At 44.7% G+C, this 25,086-nt stretch overlaps 1 protein-coding gene across 1 annotated transcript in view; it reads left to right on the top strand.

The window, feature by feature from the left end:
• Positions 1 to 20,168, top strand: part of INO80 (INO80 complex ATPase subunit) — a 128,929-nt gene extending 108,761 nt beyond the window's left edge. Inside the window, exons 29-36 of the mRNA XM_038580091.1 lie at positions 1,772 to 1,844; positions 10,160 to 10,318; positions 10,940 to 11,042; positions 12,403 to 12,491; positions 14,950 to 15,105; positions 15,418 to 15,577; positions 16,256 to 16,471; positions 18,554 to 20,168. Of these exons, the coding sequence (XP_038436019.1) occupies positions 1,772 to 1,844; positions 10,160 to 10,318; positions 10,940 to 11,042; positions 12,403 to 12,491; positions 14,950 to 15,105; positions 15,418 to 15,577; positions 16,256 to 16,471; positions 18,554 to 18,771 (1,174 nt within the window). The 3' untranslated portion in view covers positions 18,772 to 20,168. The remainder of the gene's footprint in view (positions 1 to 1,771; positions 1,845 to 10,159; positions 10,319 to 10,939; positions 11,043 to 12,402; positions 12,492 to 14,949; positions 15,106 to 15,417; positions 15,578 to 16,255; positions 16,472 to 18,553) is intronic.
• The last annotated feature ends 4,918 nt before the right edge of the window (positions 20,169 to 25,086 follow it).

Here is a 25,086-nt window from a genome sequence, read left to right as displayed (position 1 = left end):
CCTCTGGGAACCTGGTTTTTAACTAAATGCAAATAATGGACAGATTTCTACGAGGACCAATACAGCTTTGTGATTAACCAGGAGGCTTCTTTCAAAATAGTTCCTTCACTGATACTCATGTTTACTGTTGATGTGTCATCACTTAGTCACTTCAGCTATATTCGGAGCATCATCATTTTACAGTCCAGGAAACAACAGAGCTTCAGCAGTCAAATGACTTACCAAGGAAGAACAGCATCAAGAGATGAGAACATCTTGATATCACTGTATTTCCTTTCTTTCTTTTTTTTTCTTTAATGGGGTATGAACCAGCAAAATAAAATTCATTTTACGTTGGGATTTAGTACCTCTATGCCATATCTGAAACTTGAGTTGTATGTTCTTCCAACTTAGCCAGCCAGGTCCCCCTGTATTAAAATATTTTCTAATCTATTCTATTCCTGTCTTTAATTTGCTTTCTTAATGTCCAGATCTACCAAACTGATTTCATGACCAGTAATAGGTGTGACCTGCAATTTGAATAACACTGGTCTAAATTAATTTCTAGTTGTACTCATCATTTTAGTCCTGAAGAAAAGAGCAGCTTGATTTAAAGGACTGTAAAGGGGATCCCTGGGTGGCGCAGCGGTTTAGCGCCTGCCTTTGGCCCAGGGCGCGATCCTGGAGACCCGGGATCGAATCCCACGTCGGGCTCCCGGTGCATGGAGCCTGCTTCTCCCTCTGCCTGTGTCTCTGCCTCTCTCTCTCTCTCTCTCTCTCTCTCTCTCTCTCTCTCTCTCTCTGTGACTATCATAAATAAATAAAAAAATTAAAAAAATAAATAAATAAAATAAAGGACTGTAAAGTTTGCTAACTAGTATAATGCAGTTCCTTTGTCTCTGAAATGTTCTGGAAAATGATCTTGAGTGGCAGGAACATGAAAACGTAAGAGAATCTTAAAATATATGAAGAATTGGGTTCAAACTGAGCCCATAATTGTATGTTTGTACGTAGATAAATCTTGTAGTCCAAACCTGCTCTCTGTGTTTTGGCATGACCTTTGTTCCTAGAAGGTATTCAGTAAATACATTTTTGTTGTGTGAATGAGTGACAGTGGGACCTACTGGTTTAGTTGTAATTCTGGCTTTTGTTAAAAGGACAAAGGATGTCAAGGGAAACTGAAACAACTCTGTCATCAGAGCTATGTTGCCATTCATTAAAAAATGCTTTAATTCCAGCATGTCTTCATAGATTGATCCTAAGTTTACCTTAATACCTAGAAATCATAACCTGGGTCTTAGTCCTGACCTCTGGGTCATTTTTCTGGAACTGACTTTATTCATCTGAAAAATGAGTGCTTGGGAATTGTAATCATTAGTTCCCAGGAACTAATGGGGAATTCCCAGGGAATACTGCTTTTTGTCCCTTCTGTGTGAAGAATGGTTTGGCTTGTTTGAACTATGACTGTTATGTGATTACTTCCATGATAACATTTTTCTGTTATATTTGCTACGTGTTTATAATTATATTGCCTATCAATCAGTATTAGTGTGCAGCAGAAGTATATCTGCAAATTTAGATGACAGCCATGGTTTCATTTTAACATCAGAGCACCTTGGTACAATGTGTCAAGAAATGTGGATCAGGCCTGGATATCCCTTTGTAGTCCTAGACACTATTTGTTTTCAGAAATCCATCTTTTGTGACATGCCGTTTTTCTCTTTTAGAATTCCCTCTTAAAAAAAAAAAAAAAAGAATTCCCTCTTAATGTATCTTCTTCCCTTTTCTATAGGAATGACATCTTTGTGTTCCTGCTAAGCACACGAGCTGGAGGACTGGGTATCAATCTCACTGCTGCAGATACAGTAAGTAATGAGAGCACAATATACCAGATATGCAAGTTTTCTACTATAAATGTTGTTCAGTTGGTATTACCCTTTGCTTTGTGTCACACTTTTTATTTCTTTGCCTCGTTATGTTAAAAGACAATAGTTGCATTTTGGCTGGAACTAGGACATTTTAACTTTCCTTTTGGACTTTTCTGTCCATTCTCTTAGAATATGTTTCTTACACATTCATTCAACAAAGATTTAGTGAATGCTATGTGTCTGAAACTGTTCCTTTTTTTTTTTTTAAGATTTTGTTTGTTTGTTTGTTTATTTATTTGTTTATTTATTTATTTATTTATTTATTTATTTATTTATTTATTTATTTATGAGAGACACAAAGAGAGAGGCAGAGACACAGGCAGAGGGAGAAGCAGGCTCCATGCAGGGAGCCTGAGGTGGGATTTGATCCCGGGTCTCCAGCCCTGGGCTGAAGGCGGCGCTAAACCGCTAAGCCACCCAGGCTGCCCTGATACTGTTCTTAAAACAGTTGGAGTATATCAGTACATAAATTGACTTAATCTGCCTGGATTGACAATTTCTTTTTTAGGAGCCATAACTGAACAAATCAGAAATGATTGTTTTATTGCTCTTATGCTTTATTCTACCATGGGAAAAATTCCTTTTTTACCCCAAATTTCAAAAGGTGTTTGGAGAGCAATGAAATTGGTAATTTAAAAAATAAAAATGGGGGACACCTGGGTGGCTCAGCGGTTGAGCATCTGCCTTCGGCCCAGAGCATGATCCTGGAATCCTGCGATCAAGTCCCACGTCGGGCTCCCTGCATGGAGCCTGCTTCTCTCTCTGCCTGTGACTCTGCCTCTCTCTCTCTGTATGTCTCTCATGAATAAATAAATAAAACCTTAAAAAAAAAATGGGGCACCTGCGTGGCTCAGTTAAGCGTCTGCTTTGGCTCAAGTCATGGTCCAAGGGTCCTGGGATGGAGCCCTATATCCAGCTCTCTGCTTGGTGGAGAGCGTGCTTCTCCCTCTCCCTCTGCCTACTATTCCTCCTGCTTCTATTCTCTCTCTCTCTGTCAAATAAATAAATAAAATCTTAAAAAAAAAACAAAGACATTGTATCAAATGAGCTATCCTTTCATACCCAATCTCCTTGGAAGAATACTTAAGTTGACTGAAATGGAAAAGAGCATTCCTTTTGAATCTCAAAATTATTCCCAGTGTTCAAATATATTTAATAACAATTTCAGTGACCTTGAGACATAAGAATACATATGTGGGAAATTGTAGAAAGTATGATTCTAAAAATGTCATTTTATGTGGCTGTTGCAGTGCTTCTCTGTGAAATAGCATGAAAATTCCCAGAAATGGGAGGAGGATGCAAGCCCTGGAGAGTTATGGAGAAATGAGGTACAAGGGAGAAGAGGCCTGAATAGACTCACAAGCTGCAGAGCTAGAACTAGAGCCTAGTCTCCACTCCAAGGCTGTGTCCACTCTCTCCTTACTAACTACTGTACCTAGAGCTTCAGTACAAGAAAGAAGAGCAGATTCTATAATGTCACTAAGTAGCATATCAACCACAGGACTCAGCTGTTACCTTCTTTGGCATATAACTTTCATCAACCAGTTAACCAGGTTTGGACAAGGCTCCAGGGCCTGAGGACTGCTGAAAGCCTAACTGGGTAGATGTTGGATCTAACATGTACATCATCAGCTTCCGGCAGGTTGTAATGGGTGTTAAGTGTGTTCTTGTAAGTTCTCTGACATGGTGGTTCACTTCGTATCACATCAGATAGCAGAAATCTGGCTTTCTTTACTTCTTAGTTCTCGGCTCTATTTTTTTTTTTTTTAAGTATCTCATACAGTCCTAACTTATTCATACCCTCAATGTGAGTACCAGAGTCGTCACTTTCTCTTTTTGACTCCAGTTGCAGCTCCTAGCCCCATATTTATTCTCTTGGTTTATTTATGCCCTCTTTATTAACCATGCCACTCCCTTTGCCTAAAACTCTCAGGGAATCTCCATCATCTTACAAGATAAAGGATAAGCTCCTTTACATGGCATACAAGGCTTTCATTTTGTGGTCTTTATCCTTTACAGTCTAATCACCAGATTTCTCCCACCTTCCAAAATTTATGTTCCAGAAATAATGATTGACTTTTTGTGCCTGAACATACCATACTGTATTACACTGTTGCATGAACTGTTTGTTCAGCACCTCTTCCACCTGGTAAACTTCTCTCTGTTCTTCAAAACCCCATTCATGATCAGGGGTTGTTTTATATGTGCTAGTGTAGCTTCTCTGATAAAGTGACACTTGAGCCAAGATCTGAAGAAAGTGAGGAAGCAAGCCAAGCATATATCAGGCATAAAGAAGAGCATTCCAGGCAGAAGAGATAAATGCAAAGCCCTGAGGCGAGAACATGCTTGGCATGATCAGGCCATAGAGAGCAGCCCTTTGTAGGTGGAATAGAAAGGATGAGGGGGAGAAGTTGTCAGATAAGTGTTGTGAAACAGATGAGATGGGAGGCCACTGGAAGAATTGGAACAGAGTGGTAATATGATTTGGCTTGGGTTTTAAATGTGTCCCTCTGGCTTTGGGGAATGAGATGGGAAGATCTACAGGGAGAAAGGTAGAAGCAGAAAGTTCAGTTAGGAGTTAGATGCACAAAACCACACACACACACACAAAAAAAGGGAGTTAGACACAAGGTGATGGTGATTTGGACAAGGGTTGAAGCAGTGGAGGTGGGGAGAAATAATAGGAATTTGCATGTAATTAGGAGGCATGGTGCAGCCCTGGTGGCTCAGCGGTTTAGTGCCGCCTTCAGCCCAGGGTGTGATCCTGGAGACCTGGGATTGAGTCCCACATTGGGCTCCCTGCGTGGAGCCTGCTTCTCCCTCTGCCTGTGTCTCTGCCTCTCTCTCTTTCTCTCTGTCTCTGTCTCTTGTGAATAAATAAATAGGAAAAAAATTTTTTTTTTAATTAGGCATGGGAGGTAGGATTTGCTACTACATTAGATGTGGGAAGTGTAGGAGGTGTCAAAACTTCAAGGTGTTTGACCTAGGCAGCTGCAATGATGGAGACATCAGTTACCAATTAAGGGGAAGATACAGAGAGGAATGGATTTGAGAGAAATCAAGAGTTTGGTTTGGGGTGTATTCAGTTCAGGATTCTTAGTAAACACTTAAGGGGGTCACCCAGGCTGCAGGGTCTGGAGTTCAGTAGAAAAATTGAGTCCAGGGGCACTTGGGTGGCTCAGTTGATTGAGCATCCAACTCTTCATTTCATTATGGCTCAGGTCATAATCTCAGCTCTTGAGATCAGGCTCCATGCTGAGCAATGAAGCCTGCTTGAAAATCTCCCTCTGCCCCTCCTTTCCACCGCTACTCATGCACACATGCATGCATCCTCTCTCTAAAAAAGAAAAAAAGATTGAAGCTGAAGATGTACTCTTGGAATCATTAGGTCCTAGATATTTAAGGCCATGAGGCTGGGTAAGGTTACCTGGGAAGTCTAGCATAAATTCATGTGATTAAAATGTATTTCCCTTCTCAGTCTGCCTATCTCAGGTTTGATCTGTGGTTTCTTAAGGAAAAGTTTTTAGGGCACCTGGGTGGCTCAGTGCTTTGAGCTTCCAACTCTGGTTTTCAACTCAGGTCATGATCTCGAGGTCTGCTCAAGGCGAGTAGGGTCCATGTCTCTCTCTTCCGCCTTCTCCCTTTGTTCACGCATACTCTCTCTCTCAAATAAGTAAGTCTTGGAGGAAAAAAAAGGCATGGTTCTAGCCATTTATTTACATGGCCAAAAAAAAAAAAACAGATTTGAGTGAGGAGATCCTGAATTCTGCTTCCAGTGTACACATAATTTGCCCGGTGGAGGTTAGGAGTTCCTGCCACCCACAAAGAACCCAACGAGGCCTAACCCATAGCTAGAGAAGTTGAAGTAGGAATTCCTTTTCATCCTAGGGGCTAGAGAGAAAGGCTGAATATTCTGAGTTCCCAGTTCCAAAATAATTTACATTTAATTTTGAGGGGAAAGCTTGAGGAATCACTTGTAAATTAGAACCTCCTGGAATACTTCTCAGTAAACTGAGACCACAAGACTGAGTTTCTAGGTTCTTTTGTGTGAAGTTAAAGTGCGTGCGTGTGTGTGTGTGTGTGTGTGTGTGTGTGTGTTTGTGTTTAGAGAAACAATAGGCTTAACTGCTTGCCTGGCATTCTTCCTTTGTCCTGAGATTTATTTAGCTTTGGAAGATTCCCCAGAACCATTTATGGACAAGGAAGAGGTTAGTCAGCCTAAATGTCAGGAAAAACTTAATGTCTTATGATTGAAAATGCATATATAGACATATATTTGTAAACAGTGGACTCTGGCCCACTCTGTTAGTAAAAACATGATTTTACCATGTGATTAATGACCTCGTACTGCCTGGTTTTGTTTTTGTATATTCTTCCTAAAGTAGGGAATTTGACTGTGCATTTGACTGTGTTTAGTGAGGGGTTATTACAAACTGCACTGTTTTGTCCCTGTGTCAGACCTGTACTAAATACTCAAATGTAGAGAGAGGAGGAGCTTTTTTCTCTCTTGGTAGAAGTGTGATCCTATGTGTCCCCTGAGACAACATGGGACAGACAGTTCAGCCCTCCCAAGGAACTGAGGTTCCACTCATTCTCTTGAATGCGAGTTTTACCCTCCAAGTATTGGTCCACCTTTTTCCAGTTGTTCCTCTCAAAATTTTCCTGTTTCGTAGTTCACTCCCTCATCCCATGAAGCTCCCTCTCAGTGACCTGTAAAGCCGGAGGCCTCCACCCCCTCTTAGCTCTCACCTCCCTCTTCCCCCCATGGCTGTCCAGCTTGGCATGTACAACTTCATGAAGGTGCTATTAATATATTTCCCCTTAGTCATTGCTGGGCTGTGCTTTGTGGCCATGCATTGACTTGCTTTAATCTTTCCTGGCTAAGTTAGTTGTTCTTATCCTTTAATTGTTATTTGTTTTTCTCTAGAATGTCTCACTGAGCTCCATAAACCTGATTACCAAATCTCAGTGTCATTTTTTTCCCACCATAGTGGGCATTGTCTCCCGTTGCACTCTCCTCACTGCCCCCAGTTCATGTCCTGGTTGATTTCAGTGTTCATTTCATTGTCAGGTTAGATAATAGCTATCTGTCTGGCTTGGTTTTTAGTTCTCTCATTCTTGTTGTAACTTACTAGCTTATACATATCCATACTCTTTTTTTCTTCCCCCGGATACATAGTTTTCTTAATAGAATCTTATTTTATTCTAGTCCTCACAAATTCCCTACCTCTTTTAACCCACTTAAATGATAATTAGCCACTAAATATGGGGGTTGTCTTGAAGTTAAATTGCAGACCTGTCTCCTTAGCTGTAATTTACCTTTTATGAGCTAAAAAATAAAAAAATAAAAAAAACAAGTTGAATCAGGTCTGGTTGCCACTGAGTCTTCCAGGAAAAAATGTAAATGTTAAGGAAGCACCCATGAAATGATTCATAATATAGAACTTCCCATTACAAATTCCTACTGAACCATTGCCTCAGGCTCAGGTAACTAACTAAAGGTACAATCTTTTAGATGGGACATCAGCTGTCATTTTCTAGTAGTAGTCATTTTAGGTGTGTTGGGTAGGTAGTGTTTCTCCCCAGTCCAATTGGAGGCCTCCTTTTCATTAACTCTGTCTTCCCATCCTGTTCTCTCTGAAAGTTCAAAGTAGATTTTCTAGAATTTTGCATATCCTATTGAATCTCCAAAATATCCTGTGGTCAGATTTGCTCTGCTCCTCTACAAATGGCAAACATTGTGTACTTCAAAATCCTAAATCTGTGGACCACTATGGATTAGCAGTAAGTTTTCCCAGTGACTTTTTTTTTCTTTGGGAGGCAGTTGGTAATTTTCTCCCCAAGGATTCTGACTGATGCTAAAAATTGTGAGATTATACCTCACATAAAAGCAAGACAAAAGGAGCAGCATAAGAAAGAGCCAGTGGGGGTTTTACTGTTATAGGCAAGAATGTTGAAAATGCAGATGCCTTTTGTCCATCTTCACTCAAAGTCTGAATTCTGCAGAGAATAAAATTGTGTCCAATTTTAAATGAAAGAACAAATAAATTACTTTGGAGTGAATCACTCAGTTTACATTTTTGGCTTGATCTAGTGATGATCAGTCCCCTTAGAGATTCTAGTATCAATTGGCTAGTATTTGTGGAATTCTGCTTTGTAGGTATGGGTGCTGTCTGTCCTTCAATATGAGTAGATAGGGAGATTTTTTTTTTTTTTTTTTAGATTTTTTATTTATTTATTAGAGACAGAGAGACAGGCAGAGGGAGAAGCAGGCTCCATGCAGGGCACCTGATGTGGGACTCGATCCTGGGTCTCCAGGATCATGCCCTGGGCTGAAGGCAGCGCTAAACTGCTGAGCCACCCAGGCTGCCCTAGATAGGGAGATTTTTAAAATAATACACATGAATTACCTAGCCACCCATAGAAGATAGTCTGTGATTAAGTGAGAACTTGGACCAGGATAGGCAAGGTATTGTTAATAGTGCAGGTTATGGAGGGAGACTGTTAGGACTCCTGTCTCTTCCTGATTGGTAAAATAAAGGAAATACACAAGGTTTTTGAGAAAATTTAGTGAGATATGTATGCACAGTAGTGCCAGATATATTGTAAGTGCTGAACAGATTTTAACCATTATTATTTCTAGGAAGAAACCATGAGGAATAGGGGAAAGGGACATTGTTAGAGGCAGGAGAAATCAGGGAGGCCTTCCTGAAAATGGGAAGCTTTAATTGAACCATAAAGGACCAACAGAGAAAAATTGAGGGACTCCAGGTCAGAAAAACAGCTTGAGCAAAAAGTGGTGCAGACAAAACATGAGTGAGGAACCCTGAGGAGACTTATCTGAGAAAAGGGAAGGGGCATGTTTATTATAGAAAAGAATAGAAATAAAGTTGGCTCAGTATAGCAGGGCCTGATTATTGAGGGGAATTTGGACTTGGTGTGTTACCACATTAACTGGCAGGGAGATGGAGTGGCCTACAGCAGTACCCCAAGTACACTGAAGAAGAGAAGGACTGATCTCTAAAAAGCCTGCTGGTCTGACAGAGCAAGCCAGGCGTAGGTGATGAGGCCCAGTGCAGGACAGAGACAGTGGGACTGTAAAAAGGAGAGATTCATTTCTGAAGCAGCAGTGGCTGGATTTGGTGACTTGCTTGAATATGAATGAGGACAGAGAGAGATGAGCACCATTTGGAACTAGTTTTCTTTCAAGAAGTCCCCTATATTCTATGGCAGCCTCAGGGCTGAGGACCCAGGAATCTGTTGACCATAGGATCACTTGTGGGGTAGAGAAGAGGAGAGTACATTGTTGTTTATGTTTGTTGCTTAACAAACTAAAAGTAGCTTCCAGGAGGCCCTTTAACACTTCTTTGCTGAATTTAAGGAATAGAAAATATGGGCCGGAGAATACTGGGAAAGCCATTCCTCTCCCTTAGCAAAGTAGGCTGTGTGAAAGAGAAGGCTTTCAGGGATGCCTGGTTGGCTCAGTTGGAAGAGCATGTAACTTTTTTTTTTTTTTTTTAAGATTTTATTTATTTATTCATAAACAGAGAGAGAAGCAGAGACACAGGGAGAGGGAGAAGCAGGCTCCATGCAGGGAGCCCGACATGGGACTCGATCCCGGGTCTCCAGGATCACACCCCAGGCTGCAGGCGGCGCCAAACCGCTGCACCACCGGGGCTGCCCAGCATGTAACTTTTGATTTTGGGGTTGTGAGTTTGAGTTTCACGTTGGGGGTAGAGATTGCTTAAATAAATAAATAAATAAATAAAAACTTAGAGAGAGAGAAAAGGCTTGGCTTATATCCCCCACTTTGTAGGCCTACCACTTACTTAGGCTCTCTGACCTTGGATAAATTCTGTAATTCCTATGTGCCTCACTTTCCTCACCTATAAAATGGGCGTCTTAATAGTACCTAAATCATAATGATTGTGGGATTTAAGTGAGTTCATACACTAGAGCAACTAGAACGGTGACTGGCAAATAGTAAGCACTAAGGGTTAACTATTAATATTATTGCTGTTCCCTATTTTTAAATGAAAATCCTGGGGGAAAAAAGCTTAAGGTATGTCTTTTTGCCCAGGGCAATGAAGGAATGGCTTGGATTTTATGAGAGGGTATCTGCTCGTCTTAATATTCTAGGAAAAAATCTGACATCAAACTACAAATAACAGGTGGCCAGGTTACCTTCAGAATTCCTGGTTTTGCTGTAAGAGTGTCTCAGTCTTTGCTGTATTCTTGTCCTGCCTGTACAGGTGATTTTTTATGATAGCGACTGGAACCCCACTGTGGACCAGCAGGCCATGGACAGGGCCCACCGTTTGGGGCAGACAAAGCAGGTTACTGTATACCGGCTCATCTGTAAAGGCACCATTGAAGAACGCATTCTACAGCGAGCCAAGGAGAAGAGTGAGGTAAGCGCCAGGCAGAGGAAGTACTATAGAGGAGAAACTGGAAAGTCCAACCACATTTACTGGGCTAAGACTCTTGCCTTCCATGGATCAAGAAGGGGTGAAAACTTCTTCTGAATAGAAAATAAAATCAAGTCCTATACTGCCCTGGCTGTTCATTCTTCATTCCTTTTCTATCTGAATGGTGTCTACAGCCTAGATTGGGCTGTTGTTCATGTGGGGCTCAATACCAGTCATGGCTCTCCTACTTCACATACTTTCCAATTTAGGGGAAGAGGGAATGACATTTGAGCTCTCATCCTAGTACTCTTGATTTGATAGCCTCTAAGCTGTATGGCAAATTTTCTGGTTTCCAAAGAACTGATTATATTTGGGGGTTTGTTCTTTTAATCTTGATTTCAGTATTATTGGATCTTCTCGCTATCAATTAGCAGTTACAAGTAAAAGTAGTTCTCATTATTCTTTCTGTTGGACAAATAATTGGATGAGCCAGTGAGATGATTGAGAAGAAATAGGGAATCAAGGTGCCAGAGGAGCAGACTGGGAAAAATATTTCCTTCTTTCTGGATATTAGCCATAAGGAAATGGTTCTTTGGTGGTGATATTTTGATCTGCTTCGTGTAGATTCAGCGGATGGTGATTTCTGGTGGAAACTTCAAACCAGATACCTTGAAACCCAAAGAAGTGGTTAGTCTTCTTCTAGATGATGAAGAACTGGAGAAGAAATGTATGTACTCTAAACCTCTTACTAAAGCTCTCTCCTCCCTACAAGAGATTTTTATCTAGCCCCACCCCTTTAAAAATGATAGGGGCCCTGGGCTACGTGCCAGGGGTAGGCAAAGCCAAAGACCATATTTGGGGAAAAACATTTTTTATGTTAATAACCATGGCTCAGTGGTTGAGCCTCTGCCTTTGGCTCAGGTTTTTATCCCGGGATTCTGGGATCAAGTCCCTCATTGGATCCCCACAGAGAGCCTGCTTCTCCCTCTGCCTATGTCTGCCCTCTCTGGGGCAAATAAAAATAAAATCTTTAAAAAATAAAGGGGGAGGATCCCTGGGTGGCGCAGCGGTTTAGTGCCTGCCTTTGGCCCAGGGCGCGATCCTGGAGACCCGGGATCGAATCCCACGTCGGGCTCCCGGTGCATGGAGCCTGCTTCTCCCTCTGCCTATGTCTCTGCCTCTCTCTCTCTCTCTCTCTGTGACTATCATAAATAAATAAAAATTCAAAAAAATAAATAAATAAATAAATAAATAAATAAATAAATAAATAAATAAATAAAAAAGTGGGGGGAACGCCCGGTGGCTCAGCAGTTGAGCATCTGTCTTCGGCTCAGGGCATGATCCTGGGGTCCAGGATCGAGTCCCGCATTGGGCTCCCTACAAGGAGCCCACTTCTCCCTCTGCCTATGTCTCTGCCTCTCTCTCTCTGATGAATAAATAAATAAAATCTTAAAAAAAAAAAAAAAAGAATGTGTTAAAGAGTAGAAGGTTAAACTCCAGTGTATTTTAAAAGTACTGTGACTTTGAATAAATTTGCCACAGGGAAGTTCTTGGCAGTAATGAATTTACTTTGTTCTGCCCAAAGAAGTGTTTTTATGGAGAGGTTGGAGAAACACACTGTTGTAGCACTTGTCCCATGAGTTCCTGGTTTTTGAGAATAATTGGTTTCAGAATGACCTTGTGAGCCCCAGAGGATGTCATGGCATCACATCAGGAAATATGATGAAGGTCCTTTCTCACAGTGATCATATTTGCCACCACCTTCTAAAACCCTTTCAGGAGTCTACAACCATACTTGATTTGTGCAGTGCAGAGATATTAAAAGGCTGAAAATAAAAGGGAAAGAATACAGGCAAGGAACAGGCCATGACAGTTAAACTGAATGATGGTTTGAACCAGAAACTGTTAAGAATCCAAGAACTTTGTTCCCTCTCCAAGTTAAAAAACCACCAGTACCTGCCTTAGACAGAAGTCCTGCCCTAGAACATAAATATCAGAGGGTTCGGCCACCTTAATTTCAGAGAGTGAGCATTATGATTACCACTAGTACTTCATCAGATCTTTCTTTCCTTTAATTTTCTTGATAGTGAGACTGCGGCAAGAAGAGAAACGGCAGCAGGAGGAAACCAACCGAGTCAAAGAGCGCAAGCGCAAGCGGGAAAAGTATGCAGAGAAGGTATCTCAAGCTTTGGGTACCCAGCAGAGACCAACGGGGGGCGGGGCTGTGTTTACAAGAAAGTCTTTGGGTACATGGCTTGTCATCTTGGTTACTGGTTGATAACCCTGCTCCGGCTGTCTGTGGTAAGTAACAGTTCTATACTGAATGACATTTGATCAGGAGAAATGCAGCCTTGGTAGACCAGTAGTCCCTACATAGACCTACCCTGTCTGTGATCCCACGTGATTATGGAAACCATTTGTCAGGGTTGTTGCAAAGTATAAGGCTAAATGTGGACTCACATTATCAGATTTATAAGATTCCATAGAATCTGAGAAAGGGCCTAAGAGATCATTATATCCAATCCTACCTTAATTCTGCTACTATTCCATTCAGTGTGTGTACTCTATCATTGGAAAAAGAAATCACTGGCCAGTCTGCTCATCTCTTTTTCTCTATACCAAAGATTTGAGCTGTTTTTTGTCTCCCATCTGACATTTCCCACTTGATCTCACCAGGTCAGCTACAAAGTGGGATGTAGTTCCCCTTACATCTCTCCCTATCTTGTTGTTTCTACCAGAGTTTGATTTTAGCGATCCATACTCCTGGTCCTTATTGACAATAAATCAAAGTGAGGCCTTCAGGATTTTTTTTTGTTTTAGGAGTCAGCCCATTGGTTCTGACTGGGTTCTCAGACCTAACACTGAAGGATTGTTGGTTAGAAACCACTTTACCACCTTCAGAGAGAGTACTTCCTAATTTTTTCTGGTGGTTTTAGCCTAACTTTGGGTTGTGCTGCCCTTCCTAGCTTTATCAGCCCTAATTGGGCCCCTGGTCTTGAACAAGATAGCTACCATGAGCTTCAGGCATGTTGATAACTCTGGATCCTCACCCAACAGTTGTCCATGCTTCATTTCTCTGGACTGTTTGGTTTGTGTGAAGCATATTGCCTGGCCACATGTTAAAATTGATTCTGTCTTAAGTGGAGGTTGACTTCTCTTCCCCTTCTCCAAGCTTGTACTGGGCCTCATGTCCCTTGTCCCTTTGGCCATATGACCTTATTATGGTCAGCAGCCTAGGAACTTGTCTATATTATTTGGTCATCTTCCAGTAGATACACCAACTCTTCCTTTTATAAAATTCACCCCCTCTGCTAAGTAGAACTATCTCTAACCTGAAGGATGCTCTGAAAAATGAAAAATCCAGGAACTATGACTCCACCCTCAAATCTCTAACTTACTACTTACGTACGTACTTACTACTATTTAGAATTAAAATAGTTTTATTTTTTTTTAATATTTTATTTATTTATTCGTGAGAGACCCAGAGAGAGACAGAGGCGGTGAGAGAAGCAGGCTCCATGCAAGGAACCCGATGCGGGACTCAATTCCGGGACTCCGGGATCATGCCCTGAGCCAAAGGCAGATGCTCAACCACTGAGCCACCCAGGTTTCCCTTAAAATAGCTTTAATATTCAGAAACAACATCAAAAAAAGAAAAGGTGGCTTTCTAATATGGGACATTGTAGGGTTTACTAAGTTTGCATCAGAATCCATCCCTAGGGCAGCCCCGGTGGCCCAGCGGTTTAGTGCTACCTTTGGCCCAGGGTATGATCCTGGAGACCCAGGATCAAGTCCCACGTCAGGCTCCCTGCATGGAGCCTGCTTCTCCCTCTGCTTGTCTGTCTCTCTCTCTCTCTCTCTCTCTCTCTCATGAGTAAATAAATAAAATCTTAAAAAAAAAAAAAAAAAAGAATCCATCCCTTTTCTGAGTAAAGAAGTTTCAGATAAATACCCAGTGGTAGTAGAAACTACACAAAGGTATTAACCCTAATATAAGAATGGATACAAATGCAATTAGATGCAGTGAGTGGATGTGATTCCCAGAGTTTTCTGAGCACAGTCTACAATTTCAGGTCCTTAAACTGTGACAGAGCCCTACTGAACTTGGTTCTAGACCTGCTTAATGTAGCTCAACCCATAAGCATTTACATGTAAACAGAAAATAATGACAAAAGCAGCCCATTATGTCTTGGGTATGATGAGAACCTTTGTTCTCCTTATGCATATTTAAAGAGGCAGAGTAAAAACAGATGTGCAGAAAATACAGTAAAGGCACTGGGCCTCCCTCTTGTAGGGGTGAATCAGTTCCCCTCCATGAGTGTTACAGCTCAGACATGTTGGAAGCTGACTGTGCAGCTTGCCCCTCATGGGTCCAGGTCCGGCTTGGTGCAGCTCTGATCTGGTGTGACTGTCCTGCCTCTCAGCTCTGTGTTACTGGAATAGAAAGTCTTCTTTAGCTGTTCCTTTCCTCCTTCCTTAGGAGTTTTTTCTTCTTAAAATATGCTAATTGGAAAAAAAAAAAAAACTGGAAGTTTATAAAGAGTCAGATTTCTGTCCTCTCTTTTCCAACCCCACTTTTCTTTTGGTGCCTATCTTCATGCTTTTTCCCTATTTTTTGATTTGTGTGTTCCCAGAAGAAAAAGGAAGATGAATTGGATGGGAAGAGGAGAAAGGAGGGTGTGAATCTAGTGATTCCATTTGTTCCCTCGGCTGATAACTCCAATCTCTCCGCTGACGGGGACGACTCCTTCATTAGCGTGGACTCAGCCATGCCCAGCCCTTTCAGTGAGGTGAGGTTCCTTTTAGATGCCTTCATGCCATCAGTGGAGAACATGTTCTAACCTCATAGCCTTTGCTTCTCCTGGAGTTCTCCTGCCTTGGGGAAGGGGGCTGCACATGGAATCCATAAGGAGAAAGGGAAATGAGGACAGGCTGGCTTCTCTGAAGCCAAAGCAGGGGATCCCACCCTCTGGAATGAAGCCAACCAGGAGAAGGAAATAGTGATGCAGCCTGAGAAGCACGTTCTCACATGGGTATGAGGGCCATGGGCTATGGGCTATGGGCATTAGGAATGGTGGTGATCTTAACCCTTCCTCCTCCAGATCTCCATCAGCAGTGAGCTACACACTGGCTCTATCCCCCCCGACGAGAGCAGCAGTGATATGCTGGTCATTGTGGATGACCCAGCCTCCTCAGCCCCCCAGTCTCGGGCCACCAACTCTCCTGCTTCCATAACGGGCTCTGTTTCAGACACCGTGAATGGTGAGTGGCTCTGTGGTCTCGTACAGTTTGGGCCTGGTCCACTGCCTCGGGAGTAGCATAGATGAAGTCCTAATTCCTTTTAAGATCATGGATTTTTTTTTTCTACTGTCTGTAAAGAAGGGTGGAGGGGAGTAAAGAGGAGAATTGATAGGCTTATTCTTTCAGTAGTCCTGTCAAGTGAAAAGGAGAAACAAATTTATAAAGATTTCAAACTTTGTTTTCTAGTCAGCACTATCTTTCATATTTCACCTTTATTTTTGCTAGTTTTTAATTAAAATTTGCTTCTCTGGGCTTTTCCTCACTTTGTTCTTTGGGGCCCAGTGTTGCTACTATTTCTTGAGGCCCTCTAGCTTTAAAACTTGGGAGTAATTTGACTCTTCAGGGCAGGAGCTCATTGAAATACACAGGTAAATTACAGGCAGCACACCCCTGGGGTTCATTTAGCAATGAACCAGTTGAAAGAACAAATTTAGGAGTAATGGAACCACTCTTCTAGAATGAAAAGCAGCTTAAGGAGTCAGGCTGTTTGAGCTGTTCAGAATTCTTACTAACTTTGTGGCTCCCTCCCTGGGAGTCCTGAAACACCCCTAGAGCCAGTCTTCCCTGTCTGGGGAAGATTCTGTTAACATGTGAAGAGATTGACTTTTCTTTTCCCTCTTGGCCCATTTGTTCCCACAGGAATTTCCATTCAGGAAATGCCAGCCGCAGGACGTGGTCACTCAGCTCGAAGCCGAGGCCGCCCCAAAGGTTCAGGAAGCACAGCCAAAGGAGCAGGGAAAGGCCGAAGCCGGAAGTCCACTGCAGGCAGCGCTGCCGCAATGGCAGGAGCCAAAGCAGGGGCTGCAGCAGCCTCCGCCGCCGCCTATGCTGCATACGGGTACAATGTGTCTAAAGGTGCGGAGGCCCAAGGGGGCATGGGTGAGCTGCAGGCTCCATTCTGATGGGGACAGTCTGGAAGTTCTGTGGCGTGTTCTGCCCAGAGAGCAGGTAGGGCACGCGCTAGGCTAGGAAGCTCCTTCCCAGAGGCCACATTGGATTCTGCTTGTGTGCTGAGCACTCCTGCCCTTGCGCTTGTGACTTAGTATAGTTTCACCATCAAAGTAGAAGTAGCGATGAAAAAAGAGCTGAATTTCTGGACTGCACTACTTTAAACAATCACATCTCTTCCTGCTTAGAGAACTGATGTTTTTTTTCCAAGATATGCATTTCAGTAATTATATTTCAGTAATCCAGGCTAGCATAGTCGATATTTACCATCACCTGTGCTGTGTGCGGAAGAGTAGAACACATGGACCCCACTCTGGAGTGTGTAATAGAAGTGAGAAGGGGGAGCTGTCAGTATTCGTATACTGAATGACAGAAGAGGGGAGGCCTTAATTGTAGGCCTGAATTGTAGCTGTAGCTCAGCAGACAGAGAAACCATGGACCTGAAGATAAAGTAATTCAGGCTATAATTCAGAAAGAAGGAGAAGGATGACAAAGGATTGGGTATATCTGGGGTCACCAAGCAGGTCGGTCAGGCTGTGCTCTAGAGGAGTAGTAGGAGTCAAGAATGGAAAGACAGGGCAGGACCTGATGGACAAGAGCTTATCAGGTGTGTGATGAGGGGCTCTGGAAAGTTTGAGAGGGGAGGTGGCTGTGAGCATGACATATGGAGGATGATTATAAGCGTAGCCTGTAGGAGAACTGCGAGTGGTAAGAAGGGGAGCACCATTTACTGATCTCTTTCCACATTGACAGCCTGGGCTTGGTATTTAGCTGATAGTGGTGTGTAGCAGGTATGCTCATTACTGGATAGAAAGTGTTTAGTAAGGGTTAGTCCCTCTCCCCTTCCTCCTGTGGCAGAAATCTTGGCTTTCATTTATTCATTCAACAAATATGAGGTATAATAGCTGTGTACAGCATTTCTTAACCTTTAGTCAGCTCTTCACATCCTTGAAAAACAATCACACCAGCAGTCAAGGCTGCTGTGGCAGGGTCTCGCCCGAGGACGGGCAGAGCAAGACACCCATCAGGCTTTCTCCTGGAAATCTGGTCTAAGAAGGGGCAGGAGGGGTGAAGGAGGCAACAGGGGCAGAGTGTCACAAGAAAAATCCACGATGCTTGATAACTGGGAATGGAAAAGCCAGGGAAGGCACTGATTCAGAGATGGGAAGAGAGAGTTTGTGCCCACTAAGCGGTTAGTATGTTTCTTCAGGAAAGTCAAACCAGTCTGCAAGAAACAGTTGAAGCATATTAGACAGTGTTTATCAGGTATCAGTGGATTTGGCTTTTACAAGGAAGAAAGAGTTGTAATGGGAGCCATTACTATGGAGCAGTTTGAACTGGATCTTTGACACAGCAGAGCTTGGGGAATAGAGGACATCTTGTGAAGTGAAGGAGGAGGTAGCTGGGACATCTGGGTATCTCAGCCATTGAACATCTGCCTTTGGCTCGGGACATGATCCCTGGGTCTGGAGATCAAGTTCCACATCGGGCTCCCTGCAGGGAGCCTGCTTCTCCCTCTGCCTGTGTCTCTCCCTCTCTCTGTGTGTCTCTCATGAATAAATAAATAAAATCTTAAAAAAAAAAAAAAGGAGGTAGCTAATCACAAGTGGTGTCTCAAGAAGGAAGAAGGAACACGTAAGAAAATACATTAGTGCCTAAGAAGATACACACCATCCTGCAGCCCTGGCTTCCCCATGTTATATAACAGTGTGCTCTGTCCTTGAGCACCAGCATGACATCTTTCTCCTTGTGGCTGAGGTGATGGGAAGAAGGCTGGGTAGGTATCGTTTTTCCCTGAAAAACACATCCCTCTTACAGAAAAGACAGTTGATAAGGGAACAAGCAAATGTACTAAGATGAAGTTGGCAAGGAGTGGGAGGGGTTCCCCACAACCTCCCCTCCATCCCAGACTCCAGTAACCAAGGTCAGGCATTGGGGTGACTCAGACAGGCCTGATGCTTATACTCTTCTCTTTCTCCAAACCAACAGGAATCTCTGCCAGCAGTCCTCTGCAGACGTCTCTTGTTCGGCCTGCTGGCCTTGCTGACTTTGGACCTTCAAGCGCCTCTTCTCCCTTGAGTTCCCCTTTGAGCAAAGGAAATAATGTTCCTGGGACTCCCAAGAGCCTCCACTTGACCAGCAGCCTAGCCCCAGACTCCCTGGTCCGAAAACAGGGCAAAGGCACCAACCCCTCTGGAGGACGATAACCACCTGGATCCTCTAGCTTCCTTCAACCAAACCAGGGGCTAGTGTCCTGGCCTACAAATGGTCTTTGGATGGCTTGCCCAGTGCAGCATCTTACATCCCATGTCAGAGGGCTGAGATGACCAGTTGCAGCAAGGGAAGGACAAGCAGGTGGTCGGTGTGAGCACTTTTTTCACCTGTGTCTCAAGAGGAATGCTTTGGGGGACCTATTAGGAAGAAGGCCCAAGAACAGAGATCAGCCTTGCAACATCTCAAGTGAGCTTGACAGCCACATCTTAAACCTCGCACTGGGAAAGGGGCTGACAGAGACCCCCCCTTTAGATGCTCAGGCACACAGTCTCTATCCCCATTCTACTCTTGGGCTCTGGCCATGTCCCTTGCAGAGGTTCTGCAAGTGCTGTGGAGAACTTTCCACAGTGGAGACATCTCTTTAGGGCTGTGATTTCCTGTAGAGCTAGGAAGGGAGGAAATCATGTATCTGGCATCCTCGGTCTTTGGGCAGCTCCCCAAGTCTCCAGACCCCATTTGCCAGAGTATCAGCACTGAAGAGATCAGTGAGCACGAGAAGGTTAGTGGCTTGTGAGGGTGACAGAGGCTAGAGGAGGTATGCCTGGAGGCACTTGTTTTCCCAGCATTTCCTCCTGTCCTGCATGGTTCACGCCAGAGAACCTTCAGGTCCCACCAGCAACCATAGCAGCAAGCTTCCACCCCGGGACTCCCAGAAGCCAGTTAAGAGACCAGGAGCCACCTCAATCAGCAGGACATCCTCACTGCCCCTCTTGCAGACTCCCCTTGCCCTTCCTGAATGCACAGTCTCCCCACCCCTGCCCTTCGGCCCCCTGCTTGGCTGTATGCACTGTCTGTATTGCACTGAGAAAGGAAGGGAAGCAGAAGTGAGGCAGAGAGGATGGAGAAAGGGGAAAGCTCAGCACCGACCCTCCCAGCCCCAGCACCACCCGCCTGAGCTTGCTTCCCCACCCCCGAGAGAGGCACAGGGTGGTGGTTGCATGGGAGGTGTGTCTACCTGCCCCCAGCCTGATGTCCCTGGTGGAGCAGGTGCTTCTGGGCAGGCCAGCCTCTAATTTGCACACCTGAAAATCGCGGAATTGAATTTAGACAGATTGATTTTTAAAACTTTTTTTTTTTTTTTTTTTTGGAGTAGGGGTGGTAGGGGAATCATTTAATTTAAATCATTAAGATTCCCCTGCCCAAACCCAGACTCTTGTGTACAGATGCTATTTAGAGGGAATCAGAAAAATGCCAAGCCTTTTTTCTCTTTGAATGTGCTGTCTATTTTTATAACTGAACTTGTACATATGTATAAAGAGAGACACATCTTTCTTTTACTAACTGGAGAAAAGAATCTTAAATAAAATGGAGTGAGATAATTTTATGTAAATCAGGGTGTCTGTGGTCTTTGCAGCTGCCTCTCGGGGACATAGTAGGGTTCTTACAGGAATGTGGCAGGGTAAAGTGGAAACAGCCCCCACATCATTCCTGTGGTGAGAGGACCAGTCGTCATTGGGACGAGGAGCGCTCTGTGGGCATTTCCTCGGTGGCATTTTTAATTGGGTTTAGGATTTTGCCTGTAGCCATCAGAGAAGAGATCTGACCAGTGCCTGGCAAGCCAAGGCCAAAGCCCTGGGGGTGTGAACTCATTTTGATGACTCAGGACCTAGACCCTAAGACGCTGGTGAGGATGGCTTGGCCTGGCCTATCGTCAGGATAGTTTTATAGGGTAATCTATTTAAGACTGACAGGCTCTTTCTCCAAAAACCACAAGTGAGAGATGATCCTGGCAATGTGTAATGTATCAGATCCCCAACTAATAGGAACTAGTTTGGTCCCAGTTTCTAAAACTGTGGTGTGTGTACACAAATGTGTGTATAAATGCCAGAAACCAGCCCCTTGGCAGTTCTGGTACACTACACTGTGGGTCAGTTAAGGCAGCGGAAACGCACAAACTGAATGGAATTTAGTGTTCGCAAAGTTAGCTAGGCTTGTAAGAATCATGAACGAAAATAGTGAAATGTGTTGCAATGATTCCAAAGACATCCACACTTTGTAAACTTAGCTGTCCCATCATTTGGTAAAAGAGCAGGTTCCCAGCCTAGACTGGCAGTTGGTGTTTCTCTGATTGAGTGAAAACACATACTCTTGCGTCACCTTTGAGCAGGGCTCGTGCTGTTCCCAAGTGTGCTGGCTGCATGGCCTCGCGAGCCTTGGCTCACCCCGTATACCCTTGATTGGAGTGGGCTGGCTCCTGAGTAGTGGCTGCTCATCCAGTCACAGGGTCAGCCTTTTCTTCATTTTGTTGATCTCTGGTAGCATTGTCCTGTACACTGGGTCTTGTTTTCCCTGCTGGTAAACTTGACCAAGGCCTCACACAGAACAGACCAATGCCAGTTTCCCAGTTAACCATGCTTTCTTATCATAGCCACTGTGCTTGTAGTCACAACAAGCCCACTAGGATGGGTTCTCTCCAGTGCTCATTACTCAGCATGGCCCCCAGTGACATTCCTGCTGGAGCCTTGCCACAGTTGGCAGTGGCCACCTCTCTGAAGATCTGACAACTCGGCCTCTCTCAGTTTTGTCCAGATGTGGGTAGGTTAATGCCCCTGCCTGAAAAGCATGTTAAGTTTTGCATCAGAGACCTCTAGTCTTCTTGGTCCCCAAACGTACCATCATACTCCCTTTCACCCATTTTTAATCCAGTCCCTGAAGAAACAGCTAACATTTCATAAAGAGAAACGCTCACAGCCCTAATGTTCCTCCTCACCTGTCCCTTCCCTGAGGATAGATGAATGGGACTTGAATCTTAAAAGTGAAGGCTGCAAGCTCATTAACCAGTCCCCAAGTTATGAGTCAGACTGTCTACCCACTTTCTGAAGACTTGACCATCTCCCCTATGAGAGAGCCCAGCTTTCTTAGGAATGTGGGAGCCAGTCCCCAAAGGCCAGGGAGGGCTCCTGCCTGCTAAGGGAAGTGTCCCTCAGGAAGCCTAGAAGCCCGGGCCTTAGAATGCGGCTCTGGCCTGGATCACATCAAGGGCTGTCCTTTGGCCAGGGTGACCTTGGCACATGAGCCAACCGTGGAGACTGTAGGTAAGTGAATTTTGAGACTGTGGGTCTCATGCAGCCCTACATGCAGCCCTGGAAATTCAGGGTCTGTGGTGGGCTTACAATCCGCTTTCTATGCGTAGGGGTTTGTTAAGGCACCCAAGACTCGGGACATGCACCAGGGCTTGCTTGTGTCTGTGTGGTCCTGAGGTTGGGCTGGGCAGAAAGCAGGGCAATGCAGACTGAGCATCGAGCTGGGTTCTTATGCACAGCTTTGTCCTAGTGTTTGCCAGCATGTTCCATCTATAGAGCCTTGCTGGCTTGCAGGTACAATCCACACCCCTCACCTATGCCCCTCACAGCAGGCCATCTGTCAATAGCAGATCTTCCCAGGGGCAGCTGGCTGGCTCAGTCTGAAGAACATGTGACTCTTGATCTTGGAGTTGTGAGTTCAAGCCCCATGTTGGGTGGAAAGATTTTTTTTTTAAATCTCCTTAGCTCCCATCAATGCCAAACTAGGAGGTGAGGTGAGATTAGCAGGTTATAGTTGATTTCAAGTTTTAGAGATCCTGAGATGTACCTCAGGGGCTGCTGTGAATGAGGAGCATAGTCACCCAAAATAATCAGCACAGTTCTGCTTTTACTGCCAGGCAAAGATTTTTGTGTGGAGTTCAACTGTAGGGAAAGAAGAAATTGAAACCCGAATCCTCCTTTAAGGCAATATTTCTCAAATTTAATAAGCATGAGTCACCTTGGAATCTTGAAGACTGAGTTTTTAGAAGGTCCAGCGTGAGACTGCACTTCTAACACCCAGGTGATAGCCATGCTGCTAGTCCTTGGACCACACCTGGAATAACAAGGCCTTAGAGCACCACCCCTCCAGCCCTGCCAGTCTGAGGAAACCACCTCTGTTTATATGTCCCCACCCCAGCCAGGAGACCCTGTGCAGGAAATACAACTTAATTTTTTCCCTTATTCCACTTAATCCATCTGATGACAGAAAGTGAAAGCCCAGTATTTCCAGGAAATGTTGGTCCCCATATGTATTTTCTCAGGGTTTTTTGTTTTTTCATTTTAAAACTAAATTCATTATTTTTACCATCACCCTTCCCCTCTGGGTAGCACCTTTGTTAGACGTACTAGGTATGATAGATCTCTGATCTGCTTTTACTCTGTCCAGTGTGGCTTCTGCCAAGATCCAGCCTCCTTAGGTTGCTGGCAGTCACTGGAGGGTCTGCGATCCCTAGACTCACTTATTGTGCTGCCTATCTTCTTGTCATGGCCACCAGAATCCCCCAGGTTCAGTTAACTTCCTTAGCTCACTGCTAAGCCCTTCTCAAGGGCGTGCAGAAATTTGGCTGCTCCTCTAGCTTCTCAGAGACTACTGGCTGTGGGAAGCCATGGAGCTTGGGAAGCAGCCGTGGTCAGTGATGTCTGCCCTCTGGCATTTGCACGATGCTCCTTCAAACCACTCATATAGAAAAGGTGTGTGGAGGGCAGGGTCTGTTCTAAAGAAAGCAGGGCCTCTGGCTGTCCTAAAACCATGCACCTGTGTATTTGCTCTATGGTAGCAAATGGTGCTGGGAAAGGCTGCTGCGTGGAGACTCCTGAGGACTGGTGGTAGGAGCTTGGGCTCAGTCCTCACAGAAAGAACCCACTCATTTGTCACCTTGAAAGTGTTTGGGACAAGCAGTGCCAGGCCTGGGCTATGGAAATACCAATCCCAGGTAGCAGTCACCCGGCTGGGTTTAAAAGGCGGAAGGAGGGATGCCTGGGTGGCTCAGCGGTTGAGCATCTGCCTTCGGCTCAGGGCGTGATCCTGAAGTCCTGGGATCGAGTCCCTGCATCGGGGACTGCATGGAGCCTGCTTCTCCCTCTGCCTGTGTCACTACCTCTTTGTGTCTCTCATGAATAAATAAATAAAGCCTTTAAAAGGGGGGGGGGGGGGGCAGCCCCGGTGGCGCAGTGGTTTAGCGCCGCCTGCAGCCCAGGATGTGATCCTGGAGACCGGGGATCGAGTCCCACATCGGGCTCCTTGCATGGAGCCTGCTTCTCCCTCTGCCTGTGTCTCTGCCTCTCTCTCTCTCTCTCTCTCTCTCTCTGTGTGTGTTTCTCATTAATAAATAAATCTTAAAGAAAAAAAAAGATGTATCGGGGATCCCTGGTGGCTCAGCGGTTTGGTGCCTGCCTTTGGTCTGGGGTGTGATCCTGGAGTCCCTGGATCGAGTCCCACATCGGGCTCCCTGCATGGAGCCTGCTTCTCCCTCTGCCTGTGTCTCTGCTCCCCCCCCTCTCTCTGTCTCTCATGAATGAATAAATAAAATCTTAAAAAAAAAAAAAAAAGACGTATCCCACATCTCTCACTGAGTCTATGGTTCCTAGTTCCTGGCACCTTGGGTGAGAGAAACAAGGATTCCAGAGAGAGAGGCTCCCCAACTCTTTCCTTCGTCTTAGAGAAGTAAGAGTTTCTTCCCAAAAGGCAGAGGAATGTGCTCCTGTGAGCAGCCCTGCAGGGCCTATGCCTCTGCTCCTCCCTGTGGGATTTCTTTGTCTTGGGACCCAAAGCTCAAGAATGAACGCTGGGCCCCAGGTGCTGGAGTGGGCTCTCTGGGTCTGACCTGGACTGGGCATTAGGCTGTAGGAGCCTCCCAAGGCGAAGAGGACTAAAGTCACAGGAGACAGTGGCGAGTTTCCTAAGCTTCCCCATCCCCAGCTGGTGACCCCCGAGAGCAGCTCCATGGGAGAAGATCCAGGAGCATTCTGAACGTCTTACCTCCTCCACCACGGTCACACAAACCCCACCCTGAATCAGGCCCATCTGTGGCTGTTCCTTCTACCAGACAAGAGAGAAGGGGCTCCCTTCCCATTTCCCAGTGAGGGGTCCTGGAAGACCCTGGGCGGGTCTGTACCTTGTACCCTTGAAGTCCTGGTGCCACCTGCCTGGGAATGTCTGAGGAAGACAGAGAGAGGAGGGCTCAAATCCAATGGCTTGCTGGGGCCTTGTGGCTTCAGTGGTCTCAGTTTGCCCTCAGCCAAATGGAGTTCAAAAGACCCACATAAATTCTGTTACCCACCATCTTTCCGAATAGCTAAGTCTTTCAGAGAGCTGTCATTTAACCCTTTGAAGAACTCTAAGAGATTTTAGGAATGTCACAGCTTAAACACATCATACTAAACATATCTTAGCATTTAAGTCTATTTTCAACAGGACCTGTGCTCCATCACTATTTTTATGCCAATATGAGGTAGCCCTCCCTC

Source organism: Canis lupus, chromosome 30, assembly GCF_011100685.1.
Source record: "Canis lupus familiaris isolate Mischka breed German Shepherd chromosome 30, alternate assembly UU_Cfam_GSD_1.0, whole genome shotgun sequence".
Classification (NCBI taxonomy): Eukaryota; Metazoa; Chordata; class Mammalia; order Carnivora; family Canidae; genus Canis; species Canis lupus.
Note: the sequence above shows the minus strand (reverse complement) of the source record. Positions and strands in the feature narration are given on the sequence as shown.